At 35.7% G+C, this 20,394-nt stretch overlaps 1 protein-coding gene across 3 annotated transcripts; it reads left to right on the forward strand.

Moving 5' to 3' along the window:
• Positions 1–14,613: 14,613 nt before the first annotated feature.
• Positions 14,614–19,942, forward strand: LOC113726499 (serine carboxypeptidase-like 2). 3 transcript variants are annotated; one of them, XM_072075823.1, is made up of 14 exons: positions 14,615–14,914; positions 14,988–15,133; positions 15,647–15,723; positions 15,993–16,115; positions 17,151–17,253; positions 17,729–17,766; positions 17,888–17,989; positions 18,111–18,197; positions 18,645–18,806; positions 18,910–18,981; positions 19,066–19,184; positions 19,270–19,383; positions 19,497–19,542; positions 19,670–19,942. In XM_072075823.1, the coding sequence occupies exons 1-14, from the start codon at positions 14,757–14,759 to the stop codon at positions 19,751–19,753; spliced, it is 1,431 nt and encodes a 476-aa protein (XP_071931924.1). In that variant the 5' UTR covers positions 14,615–14,756; the 3' UTR covers positions 19,754–19,942. The 3 variants fall into 3 exon arrangements, with proteins under 3 accessions (XP_071931934.1, XP_071931924.1, XP_071931926.1); XM_072075833.1 differs by lacking the exon at positions 15,993–16,115 and having other exon boundaries at positions 14,614–14,914; XM_072075825.1 differs by lacking the exon at positions 18,111–18,197.
• The last annotated feature ends 452 nt before the right edge of the window (positions 19,943–20,394 follow it).

The following is a 20,394-nucleotide window of genomic DNA, read 5'->3' on the forward strand; positions in this document are numbered from 1 at the left end:
AAAGTTTTGGCTGAACGTATTCAGAGTATCAAGATCTCTCTATTTATGATGAGCCCGGCAACATCTTTCAAATCCTGCTGGTGCTAACTGGGAATGGGGCACATATGGGTGCATGGGCTCCAGTTTTTGCCTACTCATATGGGAAGGAGGAATGCCGGGCTCAATCAATATGGGAAGATGAGACGTGCCCAATCAACAAAACCTCGAGGAGAGATAGAAGGTGAAGCGCGACGGAGAAAAACAGAGAATAGAGTTTGACCATTCTCATCAAGTATTGGGTGCACTCTTTCAGCGTATGAAAGAAAGAAGGCAAGGTATGATGCAGGAAAACACAGAACGGATGGCAACCGTAACATGGTTAGACCTCAAGGTCCTCAACTCTTGAGCTGTACTTTGATCAAACTTCACAGGAGGTAGTGCAAATAACCCTTCAATGTTTTAAACAAGTCATTTTCTTTTCTTTTCTTTTTTCGTTATTTGAAGGAAAACATTTACAACAAAAAGGAAAAAAAAAAACAAAAAACAGTTATGTAAGTGAACTTTACACGCATTACAGTTTGTGAAATTCGTCAATTCTCTGTAGAATTCTGTTCAGTGGACTGAACATAAGCACAATCATATTAGTTTTACCATTGACTTAGCCTCCAAGGAGTAGCTTCAGTATCACCTAATCAAATAAACTTCTACTTCTCGTGAAAATCAATAGCACATCGGGTTATCAGATGAACTTCCACACAAGGGTAAAATATATCTTGACAGATAAAAGGTATTCCAACAGTTCAAAGAAACCTCAAGTCTCCAATCTGCATGGTCCAATTAAGGAACTAATTATTAATGGATCATTGCAAGAAGTCTGATTTTGACCTGAAATGATGATGGACGACCAAAACTATCAAGTACAAAAGCTGATTCATTCAGTCTGCCTCTGACCCAAAACTGGAACATCTTCGTAACGCTTCTGTAATGCAACATTTATGAATTTCAGTTAGACATCCATGAAGACCACGAGGAAGGTAAAGCAGACATATCTATTATTACATAAAGCAGGAAAGTAAAAGACTAGAAGCATCCATTTCTAGAAGCAGAGAAGAACTATAAAAGACACAATTTGCAGAACACGAGCAGGTTTAATTTCAAATGCTCACTCAATCATGATACTTACCAACTCCACTCGAATACAGTTCTAGACACAATTTTCAAAGCTTACTTTGAAAATAATAGAAACTTCGATGGCAGATTTTGAAAATAATAATTAGCATGACATCATAAGCATTTCAGCTATAGCATCACACATAAAAATCTTAATGCTGTTTTGCATGATCTAATAAATAACTTATCTGACCAATTCTTACTAAGAAGCAACCATAGAAAATTAGAGTTCAATCTAATTCAGCTGATTCACTGCATGTTCTTTAGTAATCAACAGTTTGACTTGGTCTTTAAGTGTCCATGAATGTTCAATTAGTCAAATAGCCAACTAAAATCACAAAATAAATCTTTGAAAAGATGGATCTAAATTCAAAGGTTCCTATATATCAATCAAGCTATGGTACAAGTCTAAGGACAAGGAACACATGGTAAATCATCATTTGGTGCCACTCTGGATAACATCGTAGTCATGAGAAGAGTGACAAGCATCTTAAATCATCAAAAGCGTGAATTTAATCAGATAACTACTAAACAATACGCCAAAACTGTAGACAATACGAGGCGCAAGAAAGACTAAATAATAGAATTCCTTTGTTTGTATACGATACTTGTTTGAGCCTCTAAGAGCTATGCTGTACAGTATCTCAAATGAATTTCAGCTGCAAAAAGTTATAATCCTACACTATCCAACATCTATCATGAGAAGCGTGCACAAAAAACACTTCAAGCATCAGTTTGGAATTACCACAATGACTATTTTCTTCTCTCTCCATTTCCTAAAACAACAAGAAGTTGAGCTAGGCTTTTCAGCTAGTACTATCTAACTTGTAAAAGTTGGCTGGGCTTATTGTCCAGAGTCTTGTTTATATAGCATGCTACAATCTTGCACAAAGAAATTGCAGAAACCTCTAAAATGATAAAAAATTAAGTGACTATTCACATCATATTTAACTCGTCCTTCTCAATTCCCAACAGCCCCTAAAAACTTTCTTTTTCCCTAGAAGAAAATCCAAGGTTAATCTCCACTGTATTTCCACCTCATATTCAACTCTCACTTTTCTCAGAGAGAAAATGCGATGAATAATTAAAGGAAAACATCCCTTCCCTCATTGACAATGTACCGATTAGCATTTTTTGAAGTAAATAAAGCAAAGGAACATTAGACAGTAAATTAGAAGGGGAAAAAAATAGAACTGATCAAATACTTCCAAGCAACAATCTTTCCTAATTTCTTATAACTAGAGGTGCCAAAATGGGTGACTTGAGTGGGTTGGGTTGGTTAAAATGGGTAATGGGTATAAACGAGTCAACCTATTTATATCCATTTAATTAGATGGATATAAATGTGTAAGTCAAAAAATGAATTGGGTAATCCAATTATCCATTTATAACCCATTTATTTTAACTTTTCATAAACTCATTTAAATTCATTTTTGTAAACTATGTTATGAATTTGTACCACCCTTTGCACCCATCATTAGTTTTAAATATTTGCTTATAATGTTCAATAAGCCTAATTACCAAATTTTTTTTCATCCGTACTCTATGTCGCAAAATTATATACTATTTAATAATTGAACAATAAGAATATAAAATTTTGATCTAAGTACTATAAAAGTTAATATAAAAACTTGATTCAAAAATTTTGAACTCCTAATATTTTTTTTGTGTGTAAATTTAAAATTTCATTTTGAAAAAGTAGGAAAAGATGTTAAAAATTATCATAAATTGATAATGGTGAAAAATGAGTAAATTAACAAACCAAGAGAAAATAAAATGAAAAGATAAAATTCATAAATAATAATAATAATAATAATAATAATAATAATAATAATAATAATAATAATAATAATAATAATAACAAAAGTAGTTAACAACATGACAAAATGAAGAATCTGAAAAAAAAAAAAAAAAAAGGGGTGGTGGAAGAGAGGGGGTTTAGGGAAAGACAATTCTAAATGGATTAATTGGATTTGATACGTTACCCAATAATACTCATTTAATAAATGTGTATTATTGGGTAATCCATTTATACCCATATACAAAAACTCAAGATACTCGTATCCTTTTATTCATGGACGAATATGGATAAATTTAATTAAATGAGTTTGTTTGCTACCTATACTTATAACAATCAAAATCCACTTTTAAGGCTAAGTATCATACATCACTTTTTTTTTTTTGGTCAAAATGTCAACTTGTATATCATACATCACTTGACTATAGGACATCTTCGTTTAATGTCTATCTCTGCCATCTGTCAAACAAATATACCTCTCCAAGCCATCCTGCAACCATGATTTTGTTTTTTTTTTTCCAGAATTTATCAACCTTATAACTGGTCCTAGGAAGATTCTAAAAACTGGCGTGGCCAACGTGTTAGATTAAGGGAAGAAGGGTCAAGGCCACCAACAGTACTATCTTTAAATTTAGCTGGAAAACAATTACAGAAAAAGGAACTATCTACATACTGTAAAATACCAAAAATTATATGTACCAAAGATTCAGGGAACCATCCCAATAGCTAAAGAAAATCATATCCTTCCAATAGCTCGTGACTCCTCAGAAACCAAATATAACTAACAATACATTCTTTATTGCCCTATAAAGGATATCAAGCTATAAAGGAGTCAACATAAAAAAATAGAAACAAAAAAGCACTCAAGGTCATCGAAGACTTAAAAAAAAAAAAAACTAGGGTATCAGTAGTTTCCCTATATCCTTTACCCCAAATCTTCTCTCTTATGTCTGAAAATGTTACCGTCAGTGCCCAGACCGTACAATGTCATATGAGTCTATGCATCTGGGCGATTTTGAATTTTTCAAAACTAGGGTATCGGTACATGGCCAAAGATCTAGAATCGGCTAGAGGGGGTCTATCTTGTATCCTATCTGTAAGTAGCATATGAAATACAACTTAAATTATGAAATGGCTTATACTTAAAAGAAAATTTCTAAATGATCCAAAAAAAAAGAAGACAAGAAAATTAGCTTAAAATAAAGAAGAAGAAAATTTTGGGGTAGAAATGATTGCGCAACCAGTTTCTAAATGGTATAAAGCTTTAGTGACAAATTATAATTCATTGTATACAAGACACAAGTTATATAATTTCATAACAGTGACATGAAATAATAAGATTGTTCACAATTAAAAGTATGTGTTATGTTATTGTTATGTAACATTATCTGAATCCTACTTCTCGAATATTTATTTTGTTGGCAAAATTTAAACTGTTATGATCAATCCAAAAAGGAAAGAAAGAGAAATTAAAGTACATGGTTGAGATCTTCTCTCTCTCTCTCTCTCTCTCTCTCTCTGTGGGGATATTCCAACCACGTGCAATGTAGTTTGCTAATGACAATTTCCTCTGGTGGAGAAAAAGAAAATTGATGCCGTGAGAGCTTCAACAAAATGACAACCACTATAAGAAAAACCCTAACCGCTAATCTATTTGTCATGCATGCAAACGAAAATCTCCACTTATTTTTGTGTCCATGTTAAGTTGGTTGACTTGGCTGTCAATTCAGTAACAAAATCAGTGACGTTTCTATAAGGACTCCATTTAAAATGTAGTTCCATCTAGTTAAAATGTTGTTCTCGATTTTGGCAAGTTTCACGGTTAAGTTTCAAACTGAGAGTAGCAATTATGCAGATATACAGCCTTCTAAAGAGATCCAAATTCACTATTAATGCTCTTTTACAAGCTTGTGAATCCGAAAAGCCTCTTAGCTAGGGACATTTCATGCTTGCACCTGATAGCAGAGTTTTAAGAGGAAAATGAATTAAAAACTTTACTAAGGAGTTTTTAAGCTTTTTATTCTTTTCTCTTGGTATCTTTCCCTTTTCCTTCTCCTCCTCACCTTTGACGAAGTACTCATGAAGTGTAAAGAAGAAAACTTAGGGATGCAATTTTCTGGGATTTTTTTAATATCTTGTTGGCATTACTCTTTCAAGTTGGATCTCATAATTCAGAAAATTTAATATCCTGTCACAGCATGATCCATTCAAGTTGCTGAAAACAAAAATGAAGCAACAAATTATTACTCCATGAACACATGAAAAATTATCTCATAAAACTTGATTCATTTTGGTGTCATTGCAGGTAACGATGCTAGGATTGAGCCACATATTGATCTTAACGTCTATATATGTCATAACCTTCTTTCTTCTTAATCTATGTAGCAAGATAAAAACACTTAGGCACAAAGTTACATCTTCTATTCCGGCTCCAAAACTCACTATCTAGATTTTACATAATTATGCTTCTCGGTAACATGTCGTGGCGTTGTTAAATTGATTGCTTTAGGGATACTTCCTTGGAAAACCTACCATTAATCATCGCCTTCTTCTTCCTTGCCAGTGGCTTAGATTTTACATAATTATACTTCTTGGTAACATGTCGTGGCATTGTTAAATTGATTGCTTTAGGGATACTTCCTTGGAAAATCTATCATTAATCATCACCTTCTTCTTCCTTGCTAGCGGCCAAAGCCGCCGGCTCTCTTTCTCTCTCTGAAATTGTTGCCGCTGCCATTGCTACCATGTGCAGCAGTAGCAGTGGTTTCCGCTGCTACTGTCTTGATCTGCCATGGCTTCCTTATCAAATGGCTGGCCAAAGGCCAGCCTTTGTTTAGCCAAGAGGTCACCGATGTTGTACCGGCGACCTAGCAGCAAGGAAGGCTCAAGCGACCCTTTCTTCTTCTCTCCCCGAACCGCATCCTTTTTTTTTAACCCCATCAACTTTCCATATTTTCTTTTCTATACAAAAATTAACCCTAAAGTTAAGGAAAATTCCTGCCTTGACTCGAACTCTTTAGAGTTTTCTTCAAATTTTGCCCTTAATTGATTTAATTAACTTTTTAAAGTTAATTAGGCTTTACATGCCTTTATGTTGGAATGAATATAAATGTTGTACTCTTTAGTAGGCGAGTTAATTATTATTAATATTGTTTTTGGACAAGAGAGGGGGTGGAATGCAAGAAACGAGTAGAGGGAAGGGGAAAGAAGGATTTAAATCCAAGTCCTCCAATTCTTAGAGTCTTAATCTTAGTTAATTAAACTTTTCAAGCTTTTATGTAGTATTGTTTCATATGTCGTATTCTTCATAAGGGTTTATTGAGTACTTATGCATTGATTCATAACTTTTGAAAAATCTTCGGAGTATCTAAGTTTTACTTTTCCAATATCCTCTTAATAAATTTCACAATGATCTAACAGATATTGATGTAGTTCTAGACTATTAACATCAAGATCTGAAAACATATGTTTTTGAGAATTTTGAGAGTGTTGGTAATAAATAAGCACATACTTATTTCACACAAAATTTAGAGTATTGTGGAGGCAAAGTTATTAGATCTAATGGATTGAGACACAGGGTCAATCACAAATACTACAAGATCTAAGTCCTACACGGACGACATGGAAAGTTGGCAGGTTGTGGTTGGCGTAAAATATGATATTAACCATGCAATCAAGACGTTGACGGATTATAATAGAGAGCCAATCTTACGGTGAAAACAAGGACGAACTGTAACTAGGAGTCAACCATACAATGAAACCGTGGACAATTTTTCAGCAAGATAAAGAAGATTATGTACGTTAGTCTAATTTATATTTCAATCTCCAGCAAGCTTAGGTTCCACCATGGGATTGATCCGATTTTAACCTATTTTATATCCTTTCAACTAGATTCGTCCCATATTTGCTTCTGTTTCAATCGGTTGAACCGACCTGTGTGGTTCAATTTGTCCAAAAAACTGAGTTTGGTTGAGATGATTGAACAATTACACAAGAAACTTACTATTTGTGGGTCCAATTACACAAGAAACTTAAAATTGTGGGTCCAATTTGTCAAAAAAATGAGTTTGTTTGAGATGATTGAACAATTACACAAGAAACTTAAAAATTTATGGGTCCAATTACACGAGAAACTTAAAATTGTGGGTCCAATTTGTTAAAAAAAAATGAGTCTGGTTGAGATGATTGAACAATTACACAAGAAACTTAAAATTTGTGGGTCCAACGTACCAATGGAGCAGAAGGAATTGTACTCTTAAATCTTAGTACATGCTAGTTCAATCATAGATATAGTTAAAATCTCTTAGGTGCTATTTTCCCCTCACACTTTATTACCGGGCATCCTGCACCTTTCACTACTGTCTCCTCTCACACATCATATCTTTAAGTTAGAATAGTATCAACCTTTCATTCGACGGACAACATTGCATTCAAGGTTCTAGTGGGAGGAGTTGCCATTGCTACGCTCCGATAATAATACTGGGTAGGGATGGCAACGGGACAGGGGATCCCTCTCCCGTAAAAATAAAATAAAATCTGTTAGGTGTTATTTCCCCCTCACACATTAGAACTAGGCATCCTGCACCTTTCACAATTGTCTCCTCCTCACATATCGGGTCTTTAAGTTGGAATAGTATCAACCTTTCATTTGACAGGACAACATTGCATTTAAGTGTCTAGTGGGAAGAGTTGCCATTACTATGCTCCGATAACAATGCTGGGTAGGGAAGGCAACGGGATGGGAGATCCCTCTCCCGTCTCCCGTCCTGGTGCCAAATATCTCCCCATACACCCACTCCATCCTTTGCCCCTGCCCTTACCCCGCCTAGCTCCCCTCAGGGAGTTTGCAGGGGAATGATAAAAATTTGATCCTGTAGCTATTTGTTTCCATAATAACTAACAAAAATTCAACATATCAACCCATGGGGGGACAGGTGTCCCTTATTGCCATCACTAGTGTTACATATTATTGGGCCTTTTTATCACAAAAGCTATCTCAAAAGTTAAAGTTTTCCCTCACACATATAATCAAATATCCTATCCCTTCCACAGTTGATGTAGAATAAACTGAAAATTCCCCATTCACATCAGGCCCGAGGTTGGAATAGCATCAACCTTTCATTCAATGGGTGCCGGTTGGGAAAACACCAACCTTTCATCTGACAAGCAACATTTCATTCAAGTGTTTAAATTGATTAATTTTTCATTTGAAGATGAAATTGGTCAGCAATTGACAGTTTAAATACTAAATGTGTGATGCTAAAAAGTTTGAGAACGAAATGTATCTATGACCTAAAGTTTAGGGACATTTTCCTGCGTTTTACTATTTTCTGTCAATATGTTGAGTTATAAGACGCTCTGGATGAAGACAGAAAACGTTTATTTGAAAACTTCCATTTAGGAGATACTTAGGATGCGAGTTTATGGGATCCTTTATACCTTCATTAATTGCATTAGTACTCTTTCGTGTTGGACTCAATAGCTCAGAAATCTATATTATCTCCTGCCACAAGATGATTAGTTGAAGTTTGCTAAATACAAAGTGTATAGGATCAACAATTTGTTGCTCTATGAGTATAAGATTAATTATTAAGGCCCTAAAACTTACTTGTATTTTGGTGTTATTCCAGGAAAAGAGGTCAGCATTGAACCACGTATTGATCTTTAAGGTCTATACCTTTGATGATCTTCTCTTTTCTAGTCTACATAAGCTAGATTGATTACATACTATTTGGAGAAAAATTTACCATCCCGAGGTTAAAACTGAGACATTTCCCTTTATGGCTTCAGGGATACATACTTGGACATCCAGCGACTAAAGTTCAAGGAATTCTTAACTATCTAGTCCCGTTTGCTTATAGGATGGGCCTGATTTCTGATGAGCGCTATGTGGAATTCTGATGTACTATGGGAGGGACGTGGGGGGAGGGAGAGGAGAGGGAGGATGGGCGGAAGAGGAGGTTGCAGGCTGGTGATGTCAGCAAGCTGGTGGCGGGTTGAGGTGGGGGAGAAGGAAGAAAATGATGGAAAAAGGTGAAAATTTTGTTTGTTTTTAGATATTAAGGGAAAATGATGGAAAAAGGTGAAAATTTTGTTTGTTTTTAGGCATTAAGGGACGTGTACATTAAATATTTTGAGATGTTTATAAAGGATTACTGTAAACAAAATAGTAAAAAAAAAAATTGTCTCTTAAAAATTAGACTAAAAACCCATGTGAAAATAAGCTAATAATCCATACTTAATTAATAATCAAGGGTATACTTCAGAAATGGTTCATTCACTAATCATCGATTTACAAATAATTCCAACATTTATTAATAGATTAGTTATAATTATCATACATGCGATAAACAACCAACCTTTCCTTAATTTCTCGATAATTAAGGTACGACCGTTAACTATTTCTCTAACCCGGAAACAACCCTAGGTACGACCATATGATTTAATTTCTAGATTGTATTAATAATTAGAAAGATCCAATCCTAACTAACAAACACGCTACAAGGGTTTGTTTAAACTAGATCGTATGTTCCCCTGACATAAACCCAATTACGCCAGTTGCTACTGAGATAGAGATAACAAACAATTACGGATTCAATTACCCCTATTTAGCAAAATAGCATATATGAATAATTAATTATTGCGCACTAATCAATCATACATAAGGGCTATAACAATTAAAAGCAGGAAACATATAAATACCAATAAATGAAGGAAATAATTAAAAACGATTTAGATCTCACAGTAATTGTTGAACCAAATCTTCAGTTGCCTCCTTGACTAAAAACAAGATGCTAGTTCTCCATTAATGGAGAACAAGCCATGCAAATAATTGTTCCAAGCTTTTTCCTTTTTGTTTTTCCTCCCAAAAGTCGGCTAAAAAAGAAAAGAATACAAAGACCTAAGTCATGGCCCTCTTCTCAATTCCTATTTGTTTTTGCTTCCTCCGGAGAACAAAACTCTCCTCCAATTTGTTGCTTGCCAAACTCCTAATCAAACGTGAATCTGGCTTTCTCTTTTCCGTCTCTTGTGCGGCCAGGCCCACCAAAGAGTCACTCAAACTGCTGACTCCTTCCAGTATTAATCACACGGGCCGGCCATCCTATCATTTTCCTAATTTTTAGCTTTTTGAAACCAAATAGACCCCTTCCTAATCTTCCGTCAATAATCCACGTAGACTCCATTTTAAATTGGGAAACTCTTGAAAAATCACATCTTTTATCTCTTTTTACTCCACCTCCCTACAATTAGTACCAAGTACCAAATATAAGTAGAATCTATCAATTAATACAATATTTGGTATAATAAAAGAGGAAAATAATCATAGAATTAATGACAAAAATACAACCTATCTATATTAACCATGCAATGAAAACGTTGACGAATTATAATAGAAAGCCAATCTTACGGTGAAAACAAGGACGAACTGTAACTAGGAGTCAACCATACAATGAAACCGTGGACAATTTTTCAGCAAGATAAAGAAGATTATGTACATTAGTCTAATTTATATTTCAATCTCCAGCAAGCTTAGGATTGATCCGATTTTAACCTATTTTATATCCTTTCAACTAGATTCGTCCCATATTTGCTTCTGTTTCAATCGGTTGAACCGACCTGTGTGGTTCAATTTGTCAAAAAAAAAGACTTTGGTTGAGATGATTGAACAATTACACAAGAAACTTACTATTTGTGGGTCCAATTACACAAGAAACTTAAAATTGTGGGTCCAATTTGTCAAAAAAAATGAGTTTGGTTGAGATGATTGAACAATTACACAAGAAACTTAAAATTTGTGGGTCCAATTACACGAGAAACTTAAAATTGTGGGTCCAATTTGTCAAAAAAAAAGAGTCTGGTTGATATGATTGAACAATTACACAAGAAACTTAAAATTTGTGGGTCTAACGTACCAATGGAGCAGAAGGAATTGTACTCTTAAATCTCAGTACATGCTAGTTCAATCATAGATATAGTTAAAATCTCTTAGGTGCTATTTTCCCCTCACACTTTATTACCGGGCATCCTGCACCTTTCACTACTGTCTCCTCTCACACATCATGTCTTTAAGTTGGAATAGTATCAACCTTTCATTCGACGGACAACATTGCATTCAAGGTTCTAGTGGGAGGAGTTGCCATTGCTACGCTCCGATAACAATACTGGGTAGGGATGGCAATGGGACAGGGGATCCCTCTCCCATAAAAATAAAATAAAATCTGTTAGGTGTTATTTTCCCCTCACACATTAGAACTAGGCATCCTGCACCTTTCACAATTGTCTCCTCCTCACATATCGGGTCTTTAAGTTGGAATACTATCAACCTTTCATTCGACGGACAACATTGCATTTGAGTGTCTAGTGGGAAGAGTTGCCATTACTATGCTCCGATAACAATGCTGGGTAGGGAAGGCAACGAGATGGGAGATCCCTCTCCCGTCTTGGTGCCAAATATCTCCCCATACACCCACTCCATCCTTTACTCCTGCCCTTACCCCTCCTAGCTCCCCTCATGGAGTTTGCAGGGGAATGATAAAAATTTGATCCTGTAGTTATTTGCTTCCATAATAACTAACAAAAATTCAACATATCAACCCATGGGGGGGCAGGTGTCCCTTATTGCCATCACTAGTGTTACATATTATTGGGCCTTTTTATCACAAAAGCTATCTCAAAAGTTAAAGTTTTCCCTCACACGTATTACCAAATATCCTTTCCCTTCCACAGTTGATGCAGAATAAACTGAAAATTCCCCATTCACATCAGGCCCGAGGTTGGAATAGCATCAACCTTTCATTCAATGGGTGCAAGTTGGGAAAACACCAACCTTTCATTTGACAAGCAACATTTCATTCAAGTGTTTAAATTGATTAATTTTTCATTTGAAGATGAAATTGGTCAGCAATTGACAGTTTAAATACTAAATGTGTCATGTTAAAAAGTTTGAGAACGAAATGTATCTATGACCTAAAGTTTAGGGACATTTTCCTGCGTTTTACTCTTTTCTATCAATATGTTAAGTTATAAGACGCTCTGGATGAAGACAGAAAATGTTTCTTTGAAAACTTCTATTTAGGAAATACTTAGGATACGAGTTTATGGGATCCTTTATACCTTCATTAATTGCATTAGTACTCTTTCGTGTTGGACTCAATAGCTCATAAATCTATATTATCTCTTGCCACAAGATGATTAGTTGAAGTTTGCTAAATACAAAGTGTATAGGATCAACAATTTATTGCTCTATGAGTATAAGATTAATTATTAAGGCCCTAAAACTTACTTGTATTTTGGTGTTATTCTAGGAAAAGAGGTCAGCATTGAACCACGTATTGATCTTTAAGATTGACAGGTTGTCGAAACCTGTACAATAATAAAATTAAACCTAATTGCCAGTTGAAATAACCAAAACCCGATTCCAAGTACTAGAGCAGGGACTCTAGGTGTGCAATGGGTTACTTGATTCACCCTGTTCCCGAAGAGTTTGCTTGATCTGATATACCCGAATGGGATGACTTTTTCTCACAAATAATTATGAACTTATAGATAGGGCAAGTAGGGTCGTATCCTCAGGGATTGGGGATATTTGTCTCTTTAGAAATCCAAAGTAACACAGGGGGTGATTTTGTATGAACGACGACAATTAAAGAAATTCAAATAAGAAAATAAAAATAATTAACTAACTAGAAAATAAATAACAATTCACTAAACTTAGAGTAACAATAATTAAAGATCTAAAATAATTAAAATAAGAAAACAACTAAAAATAAAATAAAATAGGCAACTAGAAATCAAATGGCAATGTACTAAAATCAAGATAATATTAATTAAAGATCTAACCAAGAAATAACTTTAGCAATGGTTCACCTAATTGATCATCGAAGCAAAGGCAATTCCAATTATTTATCAATAAATAGGTTATAACTACCAAACAAGTGATGGCAGTCAACCCCTCCTTACTGTGTCGGTGATTAAGGTACGCCCGTTAATCACTGCTCTAATTAGGAAATAATTTTAGGTACGCCCGTAAGATTTAATTTCCTAATTGCCTTACATGTTAGAGGAGCCCTATTCTAACCAAATAACACACTACCAGGGTTATTTTAGGTTAGCCCGCGTATTCTCCTGACACAAAGTCAATCATGCCAGTTGTCACTATTTTAGAGTAATTAAACAATTACGGATTTAGTGCCCTAATTGACAATAGATTACCCAATCAACTAATTATCCGGATCCAAGACAATTAATTAATTGGACAATTATAATCACTGTAATCAGAGAATATGTGAATACTAATAAATAAAATGAAAAAGATAAAATTAAATCGATCTCACAAGTTTTAGGTGAACCAAAGCCTCTATTTTTCCTTGACTAGAGTGGAAAGATTAGTTCATATTTGACGCGAAAAACCCACACACAGTTGAAGAGATCCTTTGAGATTTGAAGAATTCAAATCGTCCAAGTAGCAAGCCACAAGAAGTAATTGATAGCTTTTTCTTTGTCTGACATACAGTGGGTAAAGAAGCTACCAAAACTCCTAAGGAAAGAAAAGTCAAAATCCTGAGCCAAAACTAAAGAAACGGAAAAACTAACGGGACAAGCCAGAACGTCCCTTCCTATGCTATTTTTTTGGTTTTTATCCTCCGTTTCTCTCAGACGTGCGGCGGCCCACAGGAGAAAAGAGGACTTCGGCCCAAATTACCCAAGAAGGGCTCCCATCTGTTTTCGTTCCCAAAATGCACCTGGATGACTGCTACTGAGCTCTTTCCTGATGAATGTCAAATTGGCACTGATTGTGGTATTTTTGTTCTACTCTCTGAAATAAATACGAATTACGAAAAGTGAGTAGAATCTACTAATTAATCTACATCCGGTCAAATAATAGGAAAAATTAATAATAAAATAAATGATGAAATTGCACCCTATCAAAGGTCTATACCTTTGATGATCTTCTCTTTTCTAGTTTACATAAGCTAGATTGATTACATACTATTTGGAGAAAAATTTACCATCCCAAAGTTAAAACTGAGACATTTCCCTTTATAGCTTCAGGGATACATACTTGGACATCCAGCGACTAAAGTCCAAGGAATTCTTAACTATCTAGCCCCGTTTGCTTATAGGATGGGCCTGATTTGTGATGACCGCTATGTGAAATTCTGATGTACTATGGGAGGGATGTGGGGCGGAAGAGGAGGTTGCAGGCTAGTGAGATCGGCAAGCTGGTGGCGGGTTGAGGTGGGGGAGAAGGAAGAAAATGATGAAAAAAGGTGAAAAATTTGTTTGTTTTTAAATGTTAAAGGGACGTGTACATTAAATATTTTGAGATGTTTATAGAGGATTACTGTAAACAAAATAGTAAAAAAAAATTGTCTATTAAAAATTAGACTAAAAACCCATGTGAAAATAAGCTAATAATTCATACTTAATTAATAATTTTTTATTTAATTAATTGAACTCCGTTGCTCCGGTCATTGTCATGCCAAACCAAATTGATCCGTTGCTCCCGTCTTTTTTGACCAAAGCCCAAAGACTTTTAGGGTAGTTTACTAACCTTAATCCACAGAAACCACAGCCTAAAGACTTATCCGTTGCCCTAGTCGAGCCCACCATTTTTCAACATTACACGCATCATTATTATGATGCGTGTAAATGTGTAATGACTCATTACACGGCCCGTGTCATGGGAGATATTATACCTCCCATGACACCCAATCCGTAGATAGAGTTCGCCGAAGAACTCTATCCAAGTGTCTGCAGTCTAAAGTTGCTCTGCCTAGTGCCCAAAACGAGAGATAGGCCAAGCTCTATGGAGAAGTTGCAGGTGCTCCTAAGGCATCCTATCTTCTGCAACCTGTTCTTGCTGCTAGTTTATGTTCAAGCATGTTCAAACCTTGCTATGGCTGGTTCCATAGTTAAGTTTCTTCCAGGATTTGAAGGACCCCTCCCCTTTGAACTCGAAACCGGGTGAGCCACTAAGCATAACATATATATAATAACACTAGAAATTAACATTTGATCCGTTTTCTGATATTATCAGGTATATTGGAATTGGTGAATCAGCGGATGGGCAGCTCTTCTACGCCTTTATCAAGTCAGAGTCAAATCCTCAATCGGATCCTCTTATCCTTTGGTTAGATGGAGGCCCTGGCTGCAGTTCATTTAGTTCACTTTTCTTTGGGACAGGTCAATTCTAATGCCTTACACTTTGCATTAGGTGTCACCAAAAAAAACAGAACAATTGCGCCACTATTTTGATCTTGATTTTGTATAATCTTGAAACTCTGCAAACAGCTTTTCTGGTTGAAACTCTGCAAAAAAGACAAAAGACTTTGTCTGGTTGACGAAGCTTTATGTAAGGTCTTTTGTTTTGTTTTGTTTTTTTGGGTAAAAGTATTAATTTTATTGAATAGCATCCATTTGTCGCCAGTAGCAACTGCTACAAACATCTGTACAATAACTAACTACACATTCACATCAAATTAAAAAGCCCAAAATTTAAATTAAGCTCCAAAAACACGCACCTAAATATTTTTTCATATGCATTGCTACAATAAAGCTTTTAGAAAACATTTCTAAAAACAACTAATTCAAATGGAGCCATAATCTTTATTTGTCTTTAATGTTCAAGTGATGATGACTGATAAACTGGAGTGCCAGCATTTGATCAAGTCACTGGCCCGTGATTTCCTGTTGCAGGACCAGTAATTTTGGAGCCATTGTCGTTCGATGGCACTGTGCCCAAGTTGGTATTAAATCCCTCTACTTGGACCAAGGTAAACTCAAGAATTGAGTTTCTCTTTTCTTTTCTTTTATTTTCTTGTGAGAGAAAAAGAGATTTAAGTTGATGCGTATATCTTAGACTCATAGAAGTGTTACATGAAAAGGTTATTGAGATCCATATATAAATAAGATTCCAAATTTTTTCTTTTTTCTTTTTTTTTGAAATAATGTTCAAATAATCTTTATCCAAACAAACCTAATTCTGAAGATTAAGAATTCGAGTTGACTGCAAGGTTGAGAATCATTTCTTGTTACTTGTTAGGTTGTAAGCATCATCTTTCTGGATTCGCCAGCAGGAACTGGTTTTTCTTATGCTAAGACTGCACAAGCTTCTCAATCTTCAGATTTTCTAGCCTCTGATCAAGCTTACGAATTTATCAGGAAGGTACACGCCCATCACTCAGCTAATTAATGAATCGTAAGGCTTCACGGAACGTTGGACAATTACTAATCAGGAAAATGCCATATTTGTCTCTAGACCCTTTATTATGCAAAAAGACCAGTGTACCATCATTTAATTATTTTCCTTCTGAATAGTGGAATCCTGCATGGCTCTGCCCAAAATTGCCTCCATTGGATTCAAGTTCTCAATGAACACGGTTTTGATTGTATAGAACAGTTGACAGTGGAAGATGAATAAAAGTGACATCAATAATAATTGGCTATGGTAGTTGATAGGGTGAAACATCTCGAAAGAACCCATCAAAGAGCCCAATATATAAATCAGAAATCTAACTCTGACCCAAAAATTTAAGTCATTGGATGTCGGGCCATTACTTATATATTAACCGCTCTTTCTCCATCTCTCGAATCATTGTGGGACGTAATCTTTTACTCATGAACGTAACAGTAGTTTCGGCAGTTAGCATCATGGGAGCTATAGTAGAGGAGGAGGTCAGGCATGTGGCTCTTGCATGGGGAAAGATCCCAAAGTCTCGTGAAAGGCGGCAATCTCTAGAGTAGAATATCCCATTCACAGTGTTTAGTTAGTGAAATGTTGTGATACAGGCTCCTATGATAATTAGCTTAACATGTATAATGAGATATTATATCTCTTGTACAAACTTGTCCCATATCGGTAAACTTACAATTTTACCTTGAAAAGATAGTGGAAGATGACTAATTTTGAATTTGAGGCTTACAATTCAATTTTGGGTACAAATTTCAATAAGCGAGGCAATTTGTTGTCTTTTTGCATGTTGTTGTATCTTAATGTCTACAATTGGTTTGCTAGTGCCTATGGTACACAGTGCAATTACAACTGCCATTTATAAAGGCTTGGGCAGGCGATATTTGATGCGTTTTTACCCATTTGAACCTCGAGTTAAAAGCTTAATTTCCCTTGAAATGGGAAAGAAATTATAGTTAAAAAGATGTTTACCTTTTACAAGATTGCTTTTGATAGTTGATTATACTGCAGTGGCTACATGATCACCCAGAGTACAAGTCGAATCCATTCTATGTTGGTGGAATCTCGTATGGAGGCATTCCTGTTCCAATATTAACTCAACTTATATCAAATGGTAAGATTTTTTCAATGTGGCTCTTTGCCTTGGGGAAGTTTTTTGGTTGTGTTACAATCTGATTATTGAAATTGTCATGCAGATACATAGGCATTGTAAGAGATGTGAATATACTATAAATGCTCTCTGTAAGCTTGTTGTATATGCGAAGTCTCTTTAGGTAGGAATATAGTTGCCACCTTAAGCTAAATGGGTTTTGTTAACATAATGCAGAGCTTTATGAGGGGGGAAAAAAGGTTAAAAGTTCCCTCAGAAATTTGCAGGCCTTTTATTCTTTTCTGTCCATATGTTAAGTTATAAAACGCTCCAGAACAAAGCAAGAAAATGTTTCTTTGACCAGTTCAGAGTTTTACATTATCTCCTGCCACAAGATGATCAGTTGAAGTTTGCTAAATACAGAGAGTATAGGATCAATGCTTTGTTGCTCTATGACTATTAAGACCTAAAACTTACATGTATTTTGGAGTTATTCCAGGAAACGAGGACGGCATTGAACCACGTATTGATCTTAAGGTGTATACCTTTGATGATCTTCTCTTTTCTAGTCTACCTAATCTTGATTGATTACATATTATTTGGAGAAAAATTTACCATCCTGAGTTTAAAACTGAGACGTTTCCATTTATGGCTTCAGGGATACATACTCGGAAATCCAATAACGAAGGTTTCAGAAATTCTGAACTATAGGGTTCCGTTTGCTTATGGGATGGGGCTGATTTCTGATGAACTCTATGAGGTAACTTATTTCTTTTGTTTGTTACCTATTGATATCTTAGAACACTGTCATTTGTCACATGCATTTTTACAATGTAAAATTACCCGTGATTTTCTAATTGACCTGTATATTTACAATGCAGTCCTTGAAAGTTAGCTGTAAAGGGGAATATGAAATCATAGATCCCAGTAATGCAGTGTGTTTGAAAAATATGCAGGCATACAATGAGGCAAGCAACCATATCTATGCAATTTTTATGTGACTATATTTTCAAAAATTTGGCAAGGCCTAATGGATTTACTTAAAGCGCCTCCTAAACTCAAGAAAGAGGGATAGAGTTAAAGGATTGTCAGTATAACCGTTTCTGAATAGTGTAATATTATTTGAAGAAGCAGTAATTCATTGTAACTTACTCGTACAATTTCGTAACAGAGTTGCAGTTAATGTTAGGGGCTTACACGAGCACTGATCGAACATCATATTTCTGTTGCGAAATTGTAGAAGTTAACAATGAATTACTCTGATTTATTCAAACAATAACACACTTTCCAGAAACGGTTGTACTGACAATTGGTTCCTACCCCTTCCCTTTAATTTGAGGGCTACAAAAGGTGGGAAGAATCAGAATAAAGGAACAGGCAACAAGAATGATGGTGTAAATAATTTTCTTCTGCAGTTGGTTCGTAATATTGACGATGAACAGATCTTGATGCCCGTATGTCCTCCTCTTTCACGAGAGCCAAATAAATTATTTACTGGTGGGAGATCCATTATACAAATGTTGTATAAGAAGTTTGAAGAGCTAGACGTTCGGGAATCTACTCCAGTCAAATGTCGAGTAAGATACTACTAGTATCGTTCTATGTAAACTTGGGAAATAAGAGCATCAGTTCTTGGTAGCACAACTGATCGCCGTTTCTTCTGTTCACTGGCAATCGTAGATGGAATGGGTTAAGCTCGTTGAGCACTGGGCTAACAACAAGAGCGTCCAAGAGGCCCTCCATGTGCGAAGGGTATGTCTAAATCGAGCACTATGGTATGTAGCATTTGAAGAATGCCGAAGCAAGCCTGAACTGATTTCTGTAATCACATTGCAGGAAACTATCGGACAGTGGTTAAGATGCAACGATACCTTGCCATACACAAAAAATGCAGAGAGTGTTGTACCATATCACGCAAACCTTAGCACTAAAGGTTATAGATCCCTTATATACAGGTTTGGTACCTAACTCTGAATCTTGATGCATGTAGGTTAACAGCAGTGATTTTAAGTATTGAAAGTGGAGTACTTTGTGATTCAGTGGTGACCATGATCTGATGGTACCGCACATTGAAACTCAAGCGTGGATAAGATCTCTACATTACCCAATTATTGACGATTGGAGACAGTGGATTCATGAAGGCCAAGTTGCCGGGTTTGGTTCAAAATTGAACAATGTTTCTTTTCTTGATTACACCACCATTAGCACGAGATAAAAAGATGACTTTACCCGACTCATCTAAATTTGTTCTGTTTTCCTGCCTCCAGTTACACAAGGACTTACACAAATAAGATGACATTTGCAACAGTGAAGGCAAGAAATTCCTGTTTCTATTGCTTCAGTGCAAGATTTGTTCACATGGTAACGACTAACAACAAGGTTAGAACATTCTTGGGACTAACTAGCACCCCTTTTTTCTTTTTCTTTTTTTTGGGTGAAGGGAGGAGGCCATGTTGCTTATGAGTTGAAGCCTGCCGAATGCAGAACTATGCTTGAGAGATGGATATCGCATCAGCCTCTCTAATCAGTTGGCATATGGATTATGGACATCTTTGATCACTTCTGCGCATCAAATGTGCCACTCTTAAATATATATTATTTGTAACTTTGGGTCATGAGACGCTTCTACTCCCAAGTCTCCAATGGATTGCCTTCTTATGGAGATATGATTAGTGGAGAAGTGAATAAAATGTAGTAGTTAAAATTGGAACCATGTTAGTTTTACCATTGACTTAGCCTCCAAGGAGTAGCTTCAGTAACACCTAATCAAATAAACTTCTACTTCTCGTGAAAATCAATGTTCAAAAGCACATCGGGTTATCAGATGAACTTCCACACAAGGGAAAAATATATCTTGACAGATAAAAGGTATTCTAACAGTTCAAAGAAACCTCAAGTCTCCAATCTGCATAGTCCAATTAAGGAACTAATTATTAATGGATCATTGCAAGAAGTCTGATTTTGACCTGAAATGATGATGGACGACCAAAACTATCAAGTACAAAAGCTGATTCATTCACTCTGCCTCTGACCCAAAACTGGAATATCTTCGTAACGCTTCTGTAATGCAATATTTATGAATTTCAGTTAGACATCCATGAAGACCACGACGAAGGTAAAGCAGACATATCTATTATTACATAAAGCAGGAAAGTAAAAGACTAG

Source organism: Coffea arabica, chromosome 1c (assembly GCF_036785885.1).
Source record: "Coffea arabica cultivar ET-39 chromosome 1c, Coffea Arabica ET-39 HiFi, whole genome shotgun sequence".
Lineage (NCBI taxonomy): Eukaryota > Viridiplantae > Streptophyta > Magnoliopsida > Gentianales > Rubiaceae > Coffea > Coffea arabica.